The sequence below is a fragment of the Podospora pseudopauciseta genome (genome assembly GCF_035222475.1).
Source record: "Podospora pseudopauciseta strain CBS 411.78 chromosome 2 map unlocalized CBS411.78m_2, whole genome shotgun sequence".
Lineage (NCBI taxonomy): Eukaryota > Fungi > Ascomycota > Sordariomycetes > Sordariales > Podosporaceae > Podospora > Podospora pseudopauciseta.
In genome coordinates this window covers 3,793,778-3,808,676 of record NW_026946663.1, presented here as the reverse complement: position 1 = coordinate 3,808,676, position 14,899 = coordinate 3,793,778, and the positions used below count along the sequence as shown (strand labels likewise).

General features: G+C 52.0%; 4 protein-coding genes across 4 annotated transcripts; 3 read left to right on the top strand and 1 right to left on the bottom strand.

The window, feature by feature from the left end:
- Nucleotides 1–311: 311 nt before the first annotated feature.
- QC763_210510 (uncharacterized protein) lies at nt 312–2,827 on the bottom strand (the record flags this gene model as incomplete). Its single annotated transcript, XM_062910095.1, has 2 exons — nt 2,612–2,827; nt 312–2,569 (listed from the first exon to the last, which is right to left on the bottom strand). The coding sequence occupies exons 1-2, from the start codon at nt 2,679–2,681 to the stop codon at nt 312–314; spliced, it is 2,328 nt and encodes a 775-aa protein (XP_062768974.1). The 5' UTR covers nt 2,682–2,827.
- Nucleotides 2,659–8,908, top strand: GCN2 (eukaryotic translation initiation factor 2-alpha kinase). Its single transcript, XM_062910094.1, has 5 exons — nt 2,659–3,559; nt 3,610–5,772; nt 5,846–6,181; nt 6,232–7,659; nt 7,711–8,908. The coding sequence occupies exons 1-5, from the start codon at nt 3,353–3,355 to the stop codon at nt 8,437–8,439; spliced, it is 4,863 nt and encodes a 1,620-aa protein (XP_062768973.1). The 5' UTR covers nt 2,659–3,352; the 3' UTR covers nt 8,440–8,908.
- A 101-nt stretch (nt 8,909–9,009) lies between these two features.
- QC763_210490 (uncharacterized protein) lies at nt 9,010–11,010 on the top strand. The gene is made up of 2 exons (XM_062910093.1): nt 9,010–9,841; nt 9,924–11,010. The coding sequence occupies exons 1-2, from the start codon at nt 9,749–9,751 to the stop codon at nt 10,584–10,586; spliced, it is 756 nt and encodes a 251-aa protein (XP_062768972.1). The 5' UTR covers nt 9,010–9,748; the 3' UTR covers nt 10,587–11,010.
- A 111-nt stretch (nt 11,011–11,121) lies between these two features.
- QC763_210480 (uncharacterized protein) lies at nt 11,122–14,882 on the top strand. The gene is made up of 5 exons (XM_062910092.1): nt 11,122–11,836; nt 11,895–12,036; nt 12,341–13,708; nt 13,774–14,036; nt 14,105–14,882. The coding sequence occupies exons 1-5, from the start codon at nt 11,669–11,671 to the stop codon at nt 14,699–14,701; spliced, it is 2,538 nt and encodes an 845-aa protein (XP_062768971.1). The 5' UTR covers nt 11,122–11,668; the 3' UTR covers nt 14,702–14,882.
- Nucleotides 14,883–14,899: the final 17 nt, after the last annotated feature.

Sequence of the window (14,899 nt, the reverse complement as noted above, 5' to 3'; positions counted from 1 at the left end):
GTAAATGATAATGTTTGCAGGTATTGAGTATAGCAGAGAAATCCCTATCAAGAATGGTAAAACAACGTAACCAGCAGTTGCTCTCTCCTCCAAACCTGACATGCCTTTATACAAATAAATATACCAACAGCCTTTACAAACAAAACACCGCCGCCATGGTATATCAAATCAATCAATCCCATCCAGAGTCCCAAATTATGTCCCCATGATGCCTGCTCCCACCCCTTTATGTTGTTGCCACGCTCACAAAGAATAAACAATGTCTATCACCCTCCCCATCCATCATATATCCATTACCCTCAACGACACCCTTAATAAGGCCTCAAATTCTCCTTATTCCTCGTCCCTGTCCTCCCATCCCCACCATTGATCCTCTCCATCTGCAACCTCGCCGCCTTCTTCCTCTGCAACCGCGCAATAGCCGCCGCCTTTCGATCCGCCGGCATTGCAAGCTGTGACGCGTTCATGGTGCTCCAGACAGCGCTACTGTTTGGATCCTGCCGCTTGTCAACCCCCCCACCGCCACCACCACCACCACCCAGCCGGGTAAATTTCCCCGTCACGAGGTCGATCCCCCCTGCTGCTTCTGGATCTTGCGTCAAGTCCTCGGTGACATCCAACGTAGGGAGCGACCGCACCGCAGCAGCGGGGGTAGGAGGAGGGAATTTCTTCCGGGGCTGCACGAGGGAGGTGTGGCTGCCGTTGGTGAGGCGCTTTTCGGACTCGTTGGTGTCGGTGCTGCTTTTCGACCTGAGGTTTTCTCTCGAGATGGATATCCGTGATGTTCGTGGGCGGGATGAGCCTCTGCTTGGTGATCGGGAGATGACATCTTCCTTTGAGGAGGGGACAGACCTCGGATTGGGGGAGGGGCTGTCGGGGAGGTTGGCGCGGTCGATGAGGATGTTACCCGCGGGAGTTGGGAAGGAGAGTTGAGACTTTTTCCCGACGCCGAATTCGCTCTCGATTCTATCGCGGAGGGCGCGGGAGGTGGCGAGGGTTTGGAGGTCGTCGGTTGTCGAGGTGTATTTATACCCGTCTACACTGGGGCGGTTCTTATCTCGCGTGGTAGTTGTGGTGGTGGCTGTTTGGAGGCTGGCTTTTTTCAGTTCTTTAAGCTCTCGCAAAAGACGAGTGTGGTCTTCTTCTGCTGTTTCGAGGGATTGTAATGATACTGCTGGGCGGCCAGCGGTGGGTTTGGACTTTTCGTCTAGACTCAGACCTCGAGTTGCGCAGGTGGCTCGTTTGGTCTCGGTGGGGTCCTTCTTGAGGGAGGCGATCTGGTCTTGGAGTTCGGAAATCTTCTTGTTCTTGGTCTCCAACACCTCCCGGGCCTCCCTGAACCGGTTCTTGGCGTCCTCCTTCAACTTATCGAACGAGGCCTTTGATTCGCTAAGGTTCTTCTCCAGGTCCTGAATCTTGGTGCTGCTCTTAGACAACTCCCCAGACAGCTTCTTGTTCTCGTCAGCAAGCTTGGTGGACCTTTGCTCGGCGAACTTCAAGTCGGAACGCAGTTTATCCCGCTCTTCCCGCAGACTATCCATCTCCCTTAGCTGTGACCTCGCTTTTCTCAGTTCCCGCTGGGCTTCCATAAGGGTCCGGTGGGTCCGTGGAGAGGCAACGCGGCGTTGTCGTGCTTCCTTTGGCTCGTCCTCGCTCATCTCATCATGAAGCAAATCTTCCAGCTCTTCAACCTGAAGCTTGTACTCCCGTGCGAGTGCCGTCTGCTTGTTCAGCTCATCTACCAACTGCATATCGACTTGCCCTCCGTTCCGTTGAGTCTTGGCAGCCACCTGCCTACTCATCTCAGCCAGCTTCTCCTCCATTTGCTGGACCTTCTCCTGTTCCTCCCTCAGGTTTTGCTTCAGCTCGTCGGCCTCCGTGTCCTTCATCTTCGCATAAGACTTTGCGAGCTGCTTGTACTTAACCAATTTCTCCATCTCGGCCTTTGCATCGGCGTGGTAGGTTTCAAAGTAGGACTTCCAGTACTGACCAGACCTGGAGTGAGGCTCGTTCAGATCGGTCGTGATGTCGGCCTCGTAGTCCGACTCATCATAATCATCGTCCACCTCTTCCCAAGCCCCCTCCTGTTCGTTGTCGTGGGAGGCAAAGTCCCTGACCTCGGTGGTGGTCTCCTCGGCCTTGTTACGCCGTGCGTTTTCCAAAGTCTGCTGCAATTTCGTCTTCGCTTTCGGAATCGGGGCATCCGCAGGCCTGCCAGCCCATGAACTCGGATCGTCAAGTTCGCCGTTGCTCGATCTCGCCAGTCCTCCTGAGCCTTGCTTGACGTCATGGCCAAAAGACACTCGTTTTCGACGGGCGGCGCCAGTACCTGGGGTTAGAAGAATGCCGGGTGGTTTCGCAGGCGACTTTTCGGGGACAGAAACGACATCGGGTTTTACGGGTGCGGACTTGTTGTTTGCTGCCGTTAGTCTCGAGGCTCGGCGGTCGGCGCGGGCTGCGGGGGTCCCGAAGATGGCTGTCTTCAACGCGCGCACAGCAAAGACCGGCGCTGGCGTGTCGGGCATGTCCAGCTGGATTGTATCATCTGCATTTGTCTGAGTTCGGTGTCCTAAAAACTTTCTTGAGGTTCTGCGGGAGTGGGATCTCGTACCCCCGCCGGACGCGTCGCGCGCGGTGTCAGCGTCCTTATTGTTGTTGCGCTTGAGCGCCCAGCTGATCATGGTGACTCGGGCGCTGTGATCGCGCAACTAACTGAATCTGTGGTCAGTTCCACAGTTGGCTTTTTCCAAGTCAGTCAATCAACCGATCAGTCGTCTCTCGAGGTCGTGGTGGGCTGCCACCCAAAGTGTGCTGTCGGCAGCCAAACTGTTGTGTTTACTTGACTGCCGGAACCAGAAGAGAATCGTGGTTGCCAGCGGCCGGCCAGTCGTAGCACTAGCAAGGGTCCTACCGCGTCCCGCAGCGCGTCCAGGGCGTTGGAAGTGGGGTTGGCGGGGCTGCTCGAAGCTTCGTGCCAAGGCTTCAGCTCCACTGTGAAGCTGAATGGTGGGTCACTATAATTGTCTCCAATGCCATCCCAGCTTCAGTGACCCTTGTGGCATCTGGACAGTGCAAATACCCCGCCAGGCACTACACACAGTCACATCTCAGCCCTCATCTCTACCTATCTCACATTACTGCTTCGTCTGAATTGCTCCAAGGATGGATGCAACTCATTAAAGTCTTCACAGCCGTACCTGGCTGTGCAGTCTTATATTCTCGGACCTTTGCCGAGAATCCAGTTTCGTATCCAACATCTCCCAGCGCCCAACCCTCCCCCACTGGTTGATATTAGTCACGCTCTCATCCTCATCTCACACCAACTCGCCACCACCACATTTAGCAATCCGCTATGGCGGGAAAAGGCGGTCAAAAGAAGGCCCCTCCTCAAACCAAGAAGAATGGAACTGAGAGTTTCCCTGGGCTTAAAGGCCCTGGCCCAGCTCAGCCAGCGGTTAAGACACAGTATCAAGAGAAACAAGCCGATGAGGTGATCGCCCTGGCAGCTATTTACGGCGAGGATTTTATTCGACACTCGGCACCTCACGGTGCGTGGAAGGTACGAAAACTTCGCATGTGGTTGGATGCCATGTTACTAACATCTTGTAGAAAACCGAACCTGCATTTGATATTAGAATCAAAGCAGTATCGGATGACAACTTTTCAGTACTGCTCTCTGTTGTTCTTGTCGCCACATATCCTAAATCCCCACCGCTCTTGACCCTCAAAAATGATGGTCATCTCCGTGAATCAACAAGGTTCAAAATCCAAAAGTTTGTGGAGACGCAGCCAAAAATATGGGCCAAGGATGACGAGGTCATGGTCGACCGTCTTGTGGAAGGTATCCGCGATATACTGGACGAGGCCGCCTTGAAGAAGGCCCAAGGTCTGGAGCTGCCTTCTCTGGAAGAGGAAAGGGCGGCCCATGAAGCGGAATTGGCAAAACAGGCACAGGACCAGAAGGAGCAACAGGAGCAAAAGAAACTCGAGGAAACCATGGAAGAAGAGCGAGTCCTCGGTGACATGGTCCAAGAGGAGCTCAAACGCCAACGCAACAAGTTGAAGGAGTCGAGAAAGAAAAACCGAAGTCACAACATGTCGCCCAATCGAGCTCAAGCGGACCCCTCCGAGACCAACGTCGCCCTTGTGTTTGATCAGGCTTGCAGTTTGATGGACCACACTGGCGATACCCACTATTTCCAGACCGTCATTGGCAAAACAGTTTGGCGCGAGGGACCGGTGACCACAGTGCACAAAGTCAAGCCGGTACTAGCCGCGAAACATGTTCGTCCAAGTCTTGCATTGAAGCAAGTCGATATCAAGTCGCACGGCAAAGACTCGGCTCAGTTCAAGAAGCAACTTCAAGCCTTGGAATCTCTGCTGGAGTCACTGAAGAAGCTAAACCACCAGAATCTTTTGGAGCTTATCAACTTCAAGATCGACCGCACAGTCAGTGACATTGACTCGTCCGGTCCCACGGTCTGGACCATCAGTGTACTCGCGCCCTTCTCGGACAAGGGACCTCTCGATGAACTACTCAGCTTGGCGGGGCAGATCGAGATCAGCAAAGCCAGAATTTGGACCACAGATCTTCTCGATGCACTGGCATATCTCCATAGCAATGGGATTGTTCACCAGGACATACACCCTGGCAATATTCTGCTTTGCAGAACGCCGGCGGGTGATATCGTTCCCAAGCTCTCCGACGGCGGCTTCCAGAAAGAACTCCACAGCATATCGACGAGCATGGTCAAAGTAGTCACTAGCAGAGCAGCAAAGTCTGTCTACTGGTATCCCGCAGAGATTGCTGGAATCTCCAAACCCCAGTACACGCAGAAAACAGACATTTGGGATTTTGGAATAGTCTTCTTGCAGATGGTATTTGGCCTCAACGTTCCTGAAAAATACCACTCCCCGTCGGCTCTGATGGATTCCCTGTCGCTTTCGAGCCCTTTAGAAGAGCTGGTATCCAGGTTCTTTAAAGCAGACCCTAAGAAGCGGCCTCGTGCTTTTGAGCTTTGCTCTAGCGAGTTTCTCGCCACAAATGCCCCCATCCTGGTGGAAAACGACTCTGCGGTCGTTTCCGGTTCACTCTTATCAGCACCCAAATCGCTGCCACGGAGACTCCGGCATGACTCGATGAATCGGACTGCTGTCACCTCCCGATATCAAGAAGACTATATCGAAGAGGCTCGCCTTGGAAAGGGCGGTTTTGGCGAGGTTGTTCGCGCTCGCAAGATGATTGATGGGCGATTGTATGCCATCAAGAAGATTACGCAGAGGTCGCACGAGACCTTGTCTGAGATGTTGAAGGAAGTGAGGCTCCTCTCACAGATGAACCATCCTGCAGTGGTTCGATATTATAACACTTGGCTCGAGGAAACCATAGACTACTCTGATGGCTCTGGACAATCTGAAAGCGACGATGTCTCCAGTGAAGACAGTTCCAACAATACCCCAATCTCCAGAAGCATCAACATCGAGTTCACTGAAAGCAAGAGCAGAGGTCTCGATTTCATGTCTTCAAGCGGACACCCGGACATGGTTTTCGAGGATGACTCTGGTGAGGAGGATTCCGACGACGACGATGATGAAGAAGACGATGAAGAAGACAGCGATGAGGATGATGAATCGGAGTCAGGTGAGGATACATCCACCATAGGCGAACGGGCACCGAGGCATCTCCCTGTTCCGGCTCGAGGAGATAGAAGGGGAAGTGGCCGCCCCTTTCGTACAGTCATGTATATTTCCATGGAATATTGTGAAAAACGGGTAGGTCCTCATTTCTCTTCAATTTCCTCTACCTCATCTCGTTCATGATTAGGTTTCTAACTAATGTGCTCAGACCTTGCGTGATTTGATCACTCGAAATTTGTATAGTTCAAACCAAGAAGTTTGGCGTCTGTTCCGCCAAATCCTGGAAGGGCTGGCTCACATACACAGCCTAACAATTGTTCATCGTGACCTCAAACCCGAGAATGTCTTCATCAGTGCTGGCCCAGACGGGGTTGAGAATGTGAAGATTGGAGACTTTGGGTTGGCGACAAGTGGACAGTTAGCGGTGGATAAGAACATGGCCAACATCGATGCCGGCGATCTTACAAGAAGTATCGGCACGGCTGTTTATGTTGCCCCGGAGGTCAGAACAGGAGGCAGTGGCTCATACACTGCCAAGGTTGATGTAAGCTTCATTTCCTCAAAACTACACAACAGACCAGCTAACCGTCCCAGATGTACTCCCTGGGCGTCATATTCTTCGAGATGTCATACCCTCCCATGCTTGGGATGCAACGTGCGATGACGCTTGAGAAAGTGCGACATAACCCGCCAGTTCTTCCGTCAGACTTTAAGGCGGCTGATAAGAACCATACCGACATCTTGCTTTCGTTGCTCACACACAATCCCAAAGATCGTCCGTCCAGCTCAGAACTGTTGAAGAGTGGGAGGATGCCTGTTCAGATGGAAAGCGAGGCCGTACGGCGTGCTCTCGCAGGGATAGCTGATCCAAGCTCTCCTTATTACGGGAAAGTTCTCAAAGAGTTGTTCAGTCGACAGGTTGAGCCGGCAAAGGATTATGCTTGGGATATGGGATCAACCGCGCCGAGCGGAGCAGACTTGATGCGCCGTTATATCGTGAAGGATACACTGGTCTCGATCTTCCGGCGGCACGGCGCTGTTGAAACTCCTACAGCGTGTCTGTATCCCCGGTCGAACTACTACGACCAAAATATTGTTCGTCTTCTGGATCAAAATGGTACGGTTCTACAAATGCCATTCGATTTGGTCATGGGAAATGCTCGCTCTCTTGCCCGAGTGACCCAGGGTCCTGTGATTCAGCGGTCGTACGCCTTTGGGAATATCTTTCGAGATCGCCGCGATGGTGGACAACCGGATGTCTATGGAGAAGTAGACTTTGACATTGTCACCACAGACGCACTAGATCTCGCTCTTAAAGAGGCCGAAGCGATCAAGGTCTTGGACGAAATTGTCTCGGCCTTCCCCACAACCTCTTCCACGCCGATATGTTTCCAGCTTGGCCACTCGGACCTTTTACACCTGATCTTTGAGTTCTGCGGTGTGGATATCAATGCCAGACCGGCGGCTGCTGACGTTCTTAGCAAGCTCAATATTAGGAATTTCACCTGGCTCAAGGTCAGGAGTGAGCTAAGATCGCCAGAGATTGGGATCTCGGCGACCAGTGTGGACGAGCTTCAGCGATTCGATTTTCGAGACACACCGAGCAAGGCCATATCCAAGATACGAGGTCTGTTTGAGGGTTCCGAATTTTCGCAAAAGGTGTCGCCAATTTTGGCTCACTTGAAGGATGTTTATGAATATACCAAGAAGTTCGGTGTGTCCAACAAGGTCTACATTGCGCCCCTGAGCAGCATCAACGAAGTCTTCTTTCGAGGAGGCATCCTCTTTTCATGTCTCTATGATAAGAAAGTCAAAGATGTTTTTGCAGCAGGAGGTCGTTATGACAACCTGATCAAAGAACATCGCCCAAAGATAGGCGGCAGGTTTGAGGAGCGACACGCTGTGGGCTTCAGCCTCAACTGGGAGAAGCAGTTGGCTAAACAGGTGCCCAAAGCTACGGGTAAGGCTTTCCTCAAGAAGGCTGCTGAAGAGGAATCACAGGGTATCTTCAGCATGAAACGGGTATGTTGTCATTTTCTTCCAAACAGATACTTTGGCGCTGACCTTGAGTAGTGTGACGTTTTGATTGCCAGTTTCGATCCCTCTGTTCTTCGATCTTCTGGGATTGAGCTTTTGCAGATGCTTTGGGCTCACAACATCAGTGCCGAGTTGGCCCGCGACACACGCTCACCAGAAGACCTCCTTTCTAGCTACCGAGAGGAATCTTATAGCTGGATCGTTATTATCAAGCAGGATAACATGGTCAAGGTCAAGTCTATGGGTCGAAAGGACGCTTCAGATGCCGATATCTCAGCCACGGATCTCCTCAACTGGCTCAAGTCAGAGATTCGCGAGAGAGATTCTCGCGTCCTTGCCAAAACCCGGAGCATGCCAACCGCCGCGCATGTAGATTCGACTAATGCTATCGAGGGTGATCGCGAACAGGAAGTTCACATTCTAGTCGCGCAGACCAAGAGCAAAAAGTTCAACCGTCACGCCGTCGTTGAACAGGCGCAGACCAGTGCCTCTAGATTAGTCAAGGGTTTCCTGGAGGGCCCAATAGCGGCCATTGAGACGTCAGACACGGTCATGGACATGATCAAATCAACCAACATTGCCGACGCCGAAAGCTGGCGGAAGGTGGAGCAGAATGTCGGCACGGCAGAGAAGAAGTATGTGCGAGAGATCCACGAGATGCTGAAGGGGTGGCGGTGGGAGTGGGAGACGAAGAAGGGGCCGGGGCATGCGTTTGTTTACAACTTTAGGACTGGGAAGTGCATCTACTACGACCTGGGGGCCTAGGTTGCTCCCCCGCGGCCAAGGCGGTTTTCACATTCTATCTTATGATATATATCGGTCCAGCTGTTGTTGCTAAGCTCTTTTCTTTCTCGTATTCGAGGGCGGAGATTCTCCCGGGACCATCGACGTATATAAACTCACCAAGGAAGGCTTTTAGTATTTCTTTCAATACTATACTAGGTCGGCGGCATATCTTTGAGCAGGGTTTGGTTGTTTGTTTGGGTTGGCTCATAGGTGGTCAGGTTTTTAGCGTTTTAGGCAGATCGAGTTTGATACCCAGCGTTGATGTTATGAAGGTTTAGTGTAATACCACATATGTTCTCTGAAAGTTTCACATGAAATTTGCGCACAAAGAAGCAATTCCGAAGTGTGTTTGCGGTCTGAAGCTAAAAAGTGGTGGTGATTTAGTGGCTTTGGCCACTGGCCAACACGCTCCCACCTGAACTCCGTCCGGCATGCCCGGCTGCGTACTGTGAGAGTTCTCCGCGTCTTGTCTGCATGATGTGGCTTACATTGAATTTTCAGAACCTTCAGAAGCTGATCAAAGCATGCGAATGGAAGTTCCATTGACCACTCAATGGAACACTGTCACGGGGTGTCTGGTGTCGGTGACACCTTGACGGCTGGGCTCGCAGTCGGCTCGGGATCGCTGGGACCAATCCCAAGCCCCGGTGGAAGCCCCCTGTTGCTTAACTCAGCGTGTGGCGGGGCGGTATCGCACCCATGGAGGCGGCACTTGGGCGCGTGGGCCATGTCCAGGCCTACCCTGGGTGTTCGTGGTGGTCGGTTGCCAACATGCGGCGAGCGGCAGGAAGCCGGAACGACTTGTTGAACTCAGCATTTTTCTTCTCGGACAGATCTTAAGATGAAGAAGGCATCTGCCACTGGATCTCAGTATTAGATTATATTAGAGCTTAATTTCCCGTCCCTTTACAAGTGTTTGTTGAGTATTTCTGTTCACCCTGACCCAAGTAAAAGCTTCCTCGCACGCCCCTCTTCCCCACACTGCTGCAGTGTGGTTGATACACCCCCGCCAGCCATCCTAGCAGGGCCAGGCTTTAGGCCTTTCTTAAATAAAGCCTGAAACAACCTGTCCATCAGCTGCCTTGATCTTTGACCTGCATTCTCCCTACTGTCAACTTCCACCACCCGTATCTCTCCGCCCACGCTCTTTCTTGCGGCAAAACAGCCCTTGGTTTTGTTAACTTTGGTCTGGATTTCCCGACGCTGTCACTGGAGTTTTTGCAACTTGCGGTCATAGTTTTCCTACCTCTACGAGTCACACACACCCACCCCAACCAACCCGCCCACCATGTCCAAAGTGAGCAAGGCCACGGCCGCGAAGACGCGGCTCCTGGGGGAGATGAAGACCTTGCGACAGGAGAAGTGGATTCATTTTGACGATGTAGGTCTCCCTGTTGCCCTGCTTGCTCCCTACAAAGCATGACTCGAAGCTAACCTGTTTGCGTTTTTCTCTCAAACTATAGAACGAAGACATTAACATCATGAAATGGAGGTTCGCCCTCATGGTGATCAACTCCGACTCGGTTTTCAACGGCGCCTACCTCCAGGCCGAGATGTCGTTTAGCGAAGATTACCCTTACTCCCCGCCCAAGTTCCGTTTCCTGAACCCGATCACCCACCCCAACGTGTACCCCGACGGCCAGCTCTGCATCTCGATCTTGCACACGCCCGGGGAGGATGTCATGTCCGGCGAGTCGGCGTCGGAGCGGTGGACACCGCTGCATGGTGTGGAGAGTGTGTTGAGATCGGTGTTGCTGCTGCTGGACGATCCCGAGATTGGCTCCCCCGCTAATGTCGACGCGGGAGTCATGTATCGGGATCGGAGGGAGGAGTATAACAGGAAGGCGAAGGAGACGGTGGAGTACTCCAAGACAAAGGTGCCCGAGGGGTTTGAGATGCCGAGGAGCTTTGAGAGTGCGCCGCCGCCGAAGATGGAGAATGATGACGGTTTTTGGCAAGAAAGCGATGAGGATTTTGATTTTGGAGGGAGTGATACCGGCGACGAGGAGATGGAGGATTTTGAGGGTGATGAGGATGATGAAGAGGGGGATGGGGAAGAGGAGGGCAGTGATGATGATGGCAGTGAGGATGAGGTTGCTTCTGGCGCGGGGACCAAGAAGCGGTGATCAACAGTTTATCGCGGGAGAGTTCTTTACGGTCATTTTACACCTTTCCTTCTGTCTATCGGTTCGGTTTCCCATCCGTCTAGCGTGCATTGCATGGGGAACACCTCGAACGGCGAGAATGGGCGTTTATGGGCTGGGGAAGTAGGAAATACTGGGTGAGGGTTCCTTCACAATGCTTGGCTGGTTGTTTTATGTTTGTTGGAAGCACGGCGTATTTATTTATGGGAGGCCAGGGAGCGAATGCCGAATAGATGGGCTGCGTTCAGGATTGCGAAGAGCTTTGTTTGTCTGGTGTGAAATACAGCGAGGAGTGATGCTAAAGCTGGTATACGGGAGATATTAATCGTTTTATTGACTCTAGATAACGAACAAACTATACATTACACCGCGAGCTCCTGTCAGTTGCAAACATATTCTATGTCAACGTACTGATTCTCCAAACCACCATGGCGGGGTGAATTGTCATGGCCCGTGCGTTGAGATGGGCTGCCAAGACCATGAGACAAGCAGCTGCCCACCCCCCAAAACCAAAGATGCGCTGCAGCTTCCTTGTAAATTGGGTCGTGTGGTTCCAGCGACTATCCCACCTTCTGTACCTCCTGACCAGATTACAACTGCTTTGAAAAGTTGAGAGAAGCCCGACAACTTCCTCCAGCCAACAAACGACCGAAAGCGATCATCCGTCTTGCCTCCCAGCAACTTCCGAGTTAACCCCTCCACCCGCGTCACCCCCCGCCACGGAAATCATTCGCTTCCAACAACACTCAATATCGGTTCTGTCATAACACTTGCTAATGTTCGATGGGCCACGGGCTTGCTCATAACATCTACTTTGACAAACGACAGAAGCTTTTACAGGATTATTGCTTACCCCAAAAGACTTTCGGCCACCGGACTACGAACGCACCGCTTTCCGCAGTGGCTCTCACCCCTGGGCCCTTCAGCTCGCCCTCTAGGAGTATCCACCGCCCACTTTCGATGGAAGCTTGAACGGATCAACTTTGGCTCTCTCGAACATACCACCTGACGGGGGGCGTGATTGCGGCAACACTACACAACGATAACTGGAAGCCGGGGATACCATGGCGGACGAATCCATGCTCACGAATAAGGAGCAGGAGGCTCATAAGATGGCGACAGAAACTGGGATTGTCTTTCCGGACAATTTGATGCTGATCAGGGCCCTGAGAAAGCACAACAACAATGTCAATGCCGTTGTTGAAGAGTGGTTTACACTTTGTGGTACTGATGTAAGTTTGGCTTGTTCTTGGGGTGTAGGGTAGGGGATTGACATGATTGTGGAAATAGGAATGGGTGTCGAGATATAAGGATAAACCTTCTACTGATAAATCCGCTACTACTGGCTGGGATAGCTGGGAGGAAATGCCTGGATTGGAGGCGACAGAAACGTCGAATATCACGCCGTTGTTGGGGGCGGAGTCATCATCTTGTGAGTAGACCCCTTTTACCCTTGAACCGGCGAAGGAAGTGCGCGTGGTGGCTTTACCGTTGGATGGGTTACTTTGAGCGGGGCCATGCGTGTGAAGGTCATTGTGAGGTCTTCTGGGGATGCGGACAAGTCCACTCGATTTTAGAATTGCATCCGGAGTAAGCTTTAGGGCTGTCTGATTTTCAGGTAGTCTTGGTTGCTTTCTGCATGGGGCTATCTTGACCTGCGGATACTCCTTATCACAGCCACACAAGGGCGTTGTTTTCTGGAAGTCAAAAATGAGCAAATTGCTGACAGGTTTTAGCTTTCAGAATTCAAGGCGAGGATGAGGTTCTGTACGGTCAGACTCCTGGAACCACGGGCGCGCCTCCCACACGTGTCCCATCCAGAGCGGACAACAGGGCCCCAACATCCAAAGAGCAGGAAGACGAGGATATTCAAAAGGCCGTAGCGGCATCGCTCGCAGCGCAGAAACCAACACTACCTCCTAGGCCCTCGTCCTCAGCTAAGGGTCAATTTGGGCCGGCCACCAGAGAGCACTACTCGGAGGAAGAATGGGCGGTGACCAGTCATTATCCGCCGCCACTTGAAGATGAGGTACCGACTTGCCGACAAAGAAAACCAGGCCTGCCCGTGTTTCTCAGGCGCCGGCCGAACCACAATAGTCATCTGCTGGGCGGTCTACTGATGATCTTACAACGAATTCCTGCGGCGCGGAATACTTTGCTCAGGATCGGTGATGAGCCAGCATGGGGATACCGTTGTTCACAGGATTGGTGGAAGGGCGAGCCGATCACGGTTAACGGACCGCGATGGGAATTTGAAGTTCACCGTCTAATGGCTTTTCTGGAGGGGACAACGCGCTCATATGCGACAGCTGATATTTTGGCGCAGTTCCCAGAACCTGAAAGGTACTTCGACGACGATGAAGAAAAGGAGTTCCTTCACAGATTTGCATACAACAATGCTCTGCGGGACGTCGAAGGTTCTTCATCGACAGTGGGCTACTCGGTTCTGATGTCGGAAGTTGAGGTCGTTTCGATCCAGGACATAACAGTGCACCAGTCGGAGGACCAGTTTGGTCTTTTAGATTTATTCATACCCGCTCCCCTCCACCACATCGATACCAAGTATGAAGCAAAGTCACCAAAGACCTTGTACGATTATTTGGACCTCCTGTTTTATCCGGACGTTCCGGTGGCGGCTGAGGATCTGGATCAAGGCATGCTAGCTATGATTCGACATCCATCTTCAGTGTTGACTCTGCGGACCAGAGACAGCCGTATAAACGACATCGAAATTCCAGAAATTTTTCACCTTGACCGATACATGGCATGTAATCGGGAGAAGCTTGCGGAAATCGCAAGGGAGCAGATTGATCTGTACCGCAGAAAGACGAATGGGTTGAAAACGGCAGAGGGCGAGGCGACACGCAAGGAGTTGGCTCTCGCGACTATAAAGTCGCTGAAGGACAAAATCGAAAGCATGAGAAAAGGAGCTCTTTGGAGGAACTATAACGATGCTTTCAGCAATGCTGAAGATGTCATGTATCTGCCTTCTTCACAGGATGAGCCATCGTGGTCGGACGAAGAGAAGGAAATTCTTGCTCATTACCGGACGAGAATCAAGCAGCTTGAACAGGTCATCGCTAGGACCGAGAGCGTGACAGAGAGTATGTGGAACCATTCTTTCTGAATCAAGGCGAACATGGATTGACATATACTGACTGTATTCTAGAGCTCAATGAGCAGATTTTCCACCCGATAGCAGCGAAGTCTGAGGCGAATTCTGCAAAGTTCACCACGCCGTCTGACGACCCAGCCTGGAATCCCACATACAAGTATACGCTTGTTGGCGCGGTGATAGGGGATTCACAAGTTCTGTTGCGATGGACGGGGGAGCCATTGGATGATATCATCCAGGAGGGCTCGTCTCCAGGAGTGGAGGATACCGGTGGCTGGTGGCTTAAGATGTCTTATCGCAACAGGGTTGAGTATGAGGTATGTGTGGCAGCAGCTTTCGTGGATTACTCATGGTTGAGGATTCTAACCACGGTTTTTGTGTACAGTTTTTGAAGCTCAAGTCCGTGCTCGACATGTGGAACAAATCAAAGGAGAACCGCATGTTGGTGTATGCGACTGATTCGGCCATGAATGAGAAGTACGACCCTCTTCCGGACAAGCTCCAGAAGTTTGTCAAGGACGATAATCACTTTTTCAAGAAGGAGCTACAGACGAATCAGTCCCAGCGTCCACCAGAGGCGGAAGCATCCAAGAAGCGAGGGGCCGACGATCAGTGGGCTGGCATTGCTGGACCTGGAAAGCTGCAGAGGTCGGCTAGTCTTGATACCTTGTCTTCCAACCGGGCTTCGGCTGGATCTGGAGGGGACAAGGATGATGAAGTGATGCTGGATGTTGTTGGGGATGGGGCGGATGGTGGTGAACCGGTGGGTGGGAAAGGGGTAAGTGTGGCGGTTCAGGAGATGGTGGAACGCCGCACTTCTGCCTTTTTCCCAATAATCGCGAGCGCTGACGCTTATGAGATTGCTCAGGGCGACGCTGCTACGAAAACGAGTGCGAACGATGTGGGTGGGAATGGAGGTGGCGGGAGTTTAGCTGATCCTATTACGAACAATGGAGATGGGGATAGGATGGTTACGGATTGAATTGAATGGGATAATAGAGGATTCTTGTTTGAAAGGCCACTGTTGTGATGTTTCTGTAGCAGCGTGGACAGATGATACCATTTGAGAAGTTTAGCGAAAATCATTGCAGAGAGAAGGCAGGGGATCACAATACACGGAGCGGTTCGAGTTAATAGACTTGGTGGTGTAGAAGTTGGGGATAATTTCGAGTGTATACAT

Bases quoted from the DNA above. Each gene is read 5' to 3' on its own strand.
- GCN2 (XM_062910094.1), top strand. From the start codon at position 3,353: ATGGCGGGAAAAGGCGGTCAAAAGAAGGCCCCTCCTCAAACCAAGAAG. The intron at 3,560-3,609 runs GTACGAAAACTT...AACATCTTGTAG, and splicing joins CACCTCACGGTGCGTGGAAG to AAAACCGAACCTGCATTTGA. The intron at 6,182-6,231 runs GTAAGCTTCATT...TAACCGTCCCAG, and splicing joins CATACACTGCCAAGGTTGAT to ATGTACTCCCTGGGCGTCAT.
- QC763_210490 (XM_062910093.1), top strand. From the start codon at position 9,749: ATGTCCAAAGTGAGCAAGGCCACGGCCGCGAAGACGCGGCTCCTGGGG. The intron at 9,842-9,923 runs GTAGGTCTCCCT...CTCAAACTATAG, and splicing joins AGTGGATTCATTTTGACGAT to AACGAAGACATTAACATCAT.
- QC763_210480 (XM_062910092.1), top strand. From the start codon at position 11,669: ATGGCGGACGAATCCATGCTCACGAATAAGGAGCAGGAGGCTCATAAG. The intron at 11,837-11,894 runs GTAAGTTTGGCT...TTGTGGAAATAG, and splicing joins TTACACTTTGTGGTACTGAT to GAATGGGTGTCGAGATATAA. The intron at 14,037-14,104 runs GTATGTGTGGCA...TTTTGTGTACAG, and splicing joins GCAACAGGGTTGAGTATGAG to TTTTTGAAGCTCAAGTCCGT.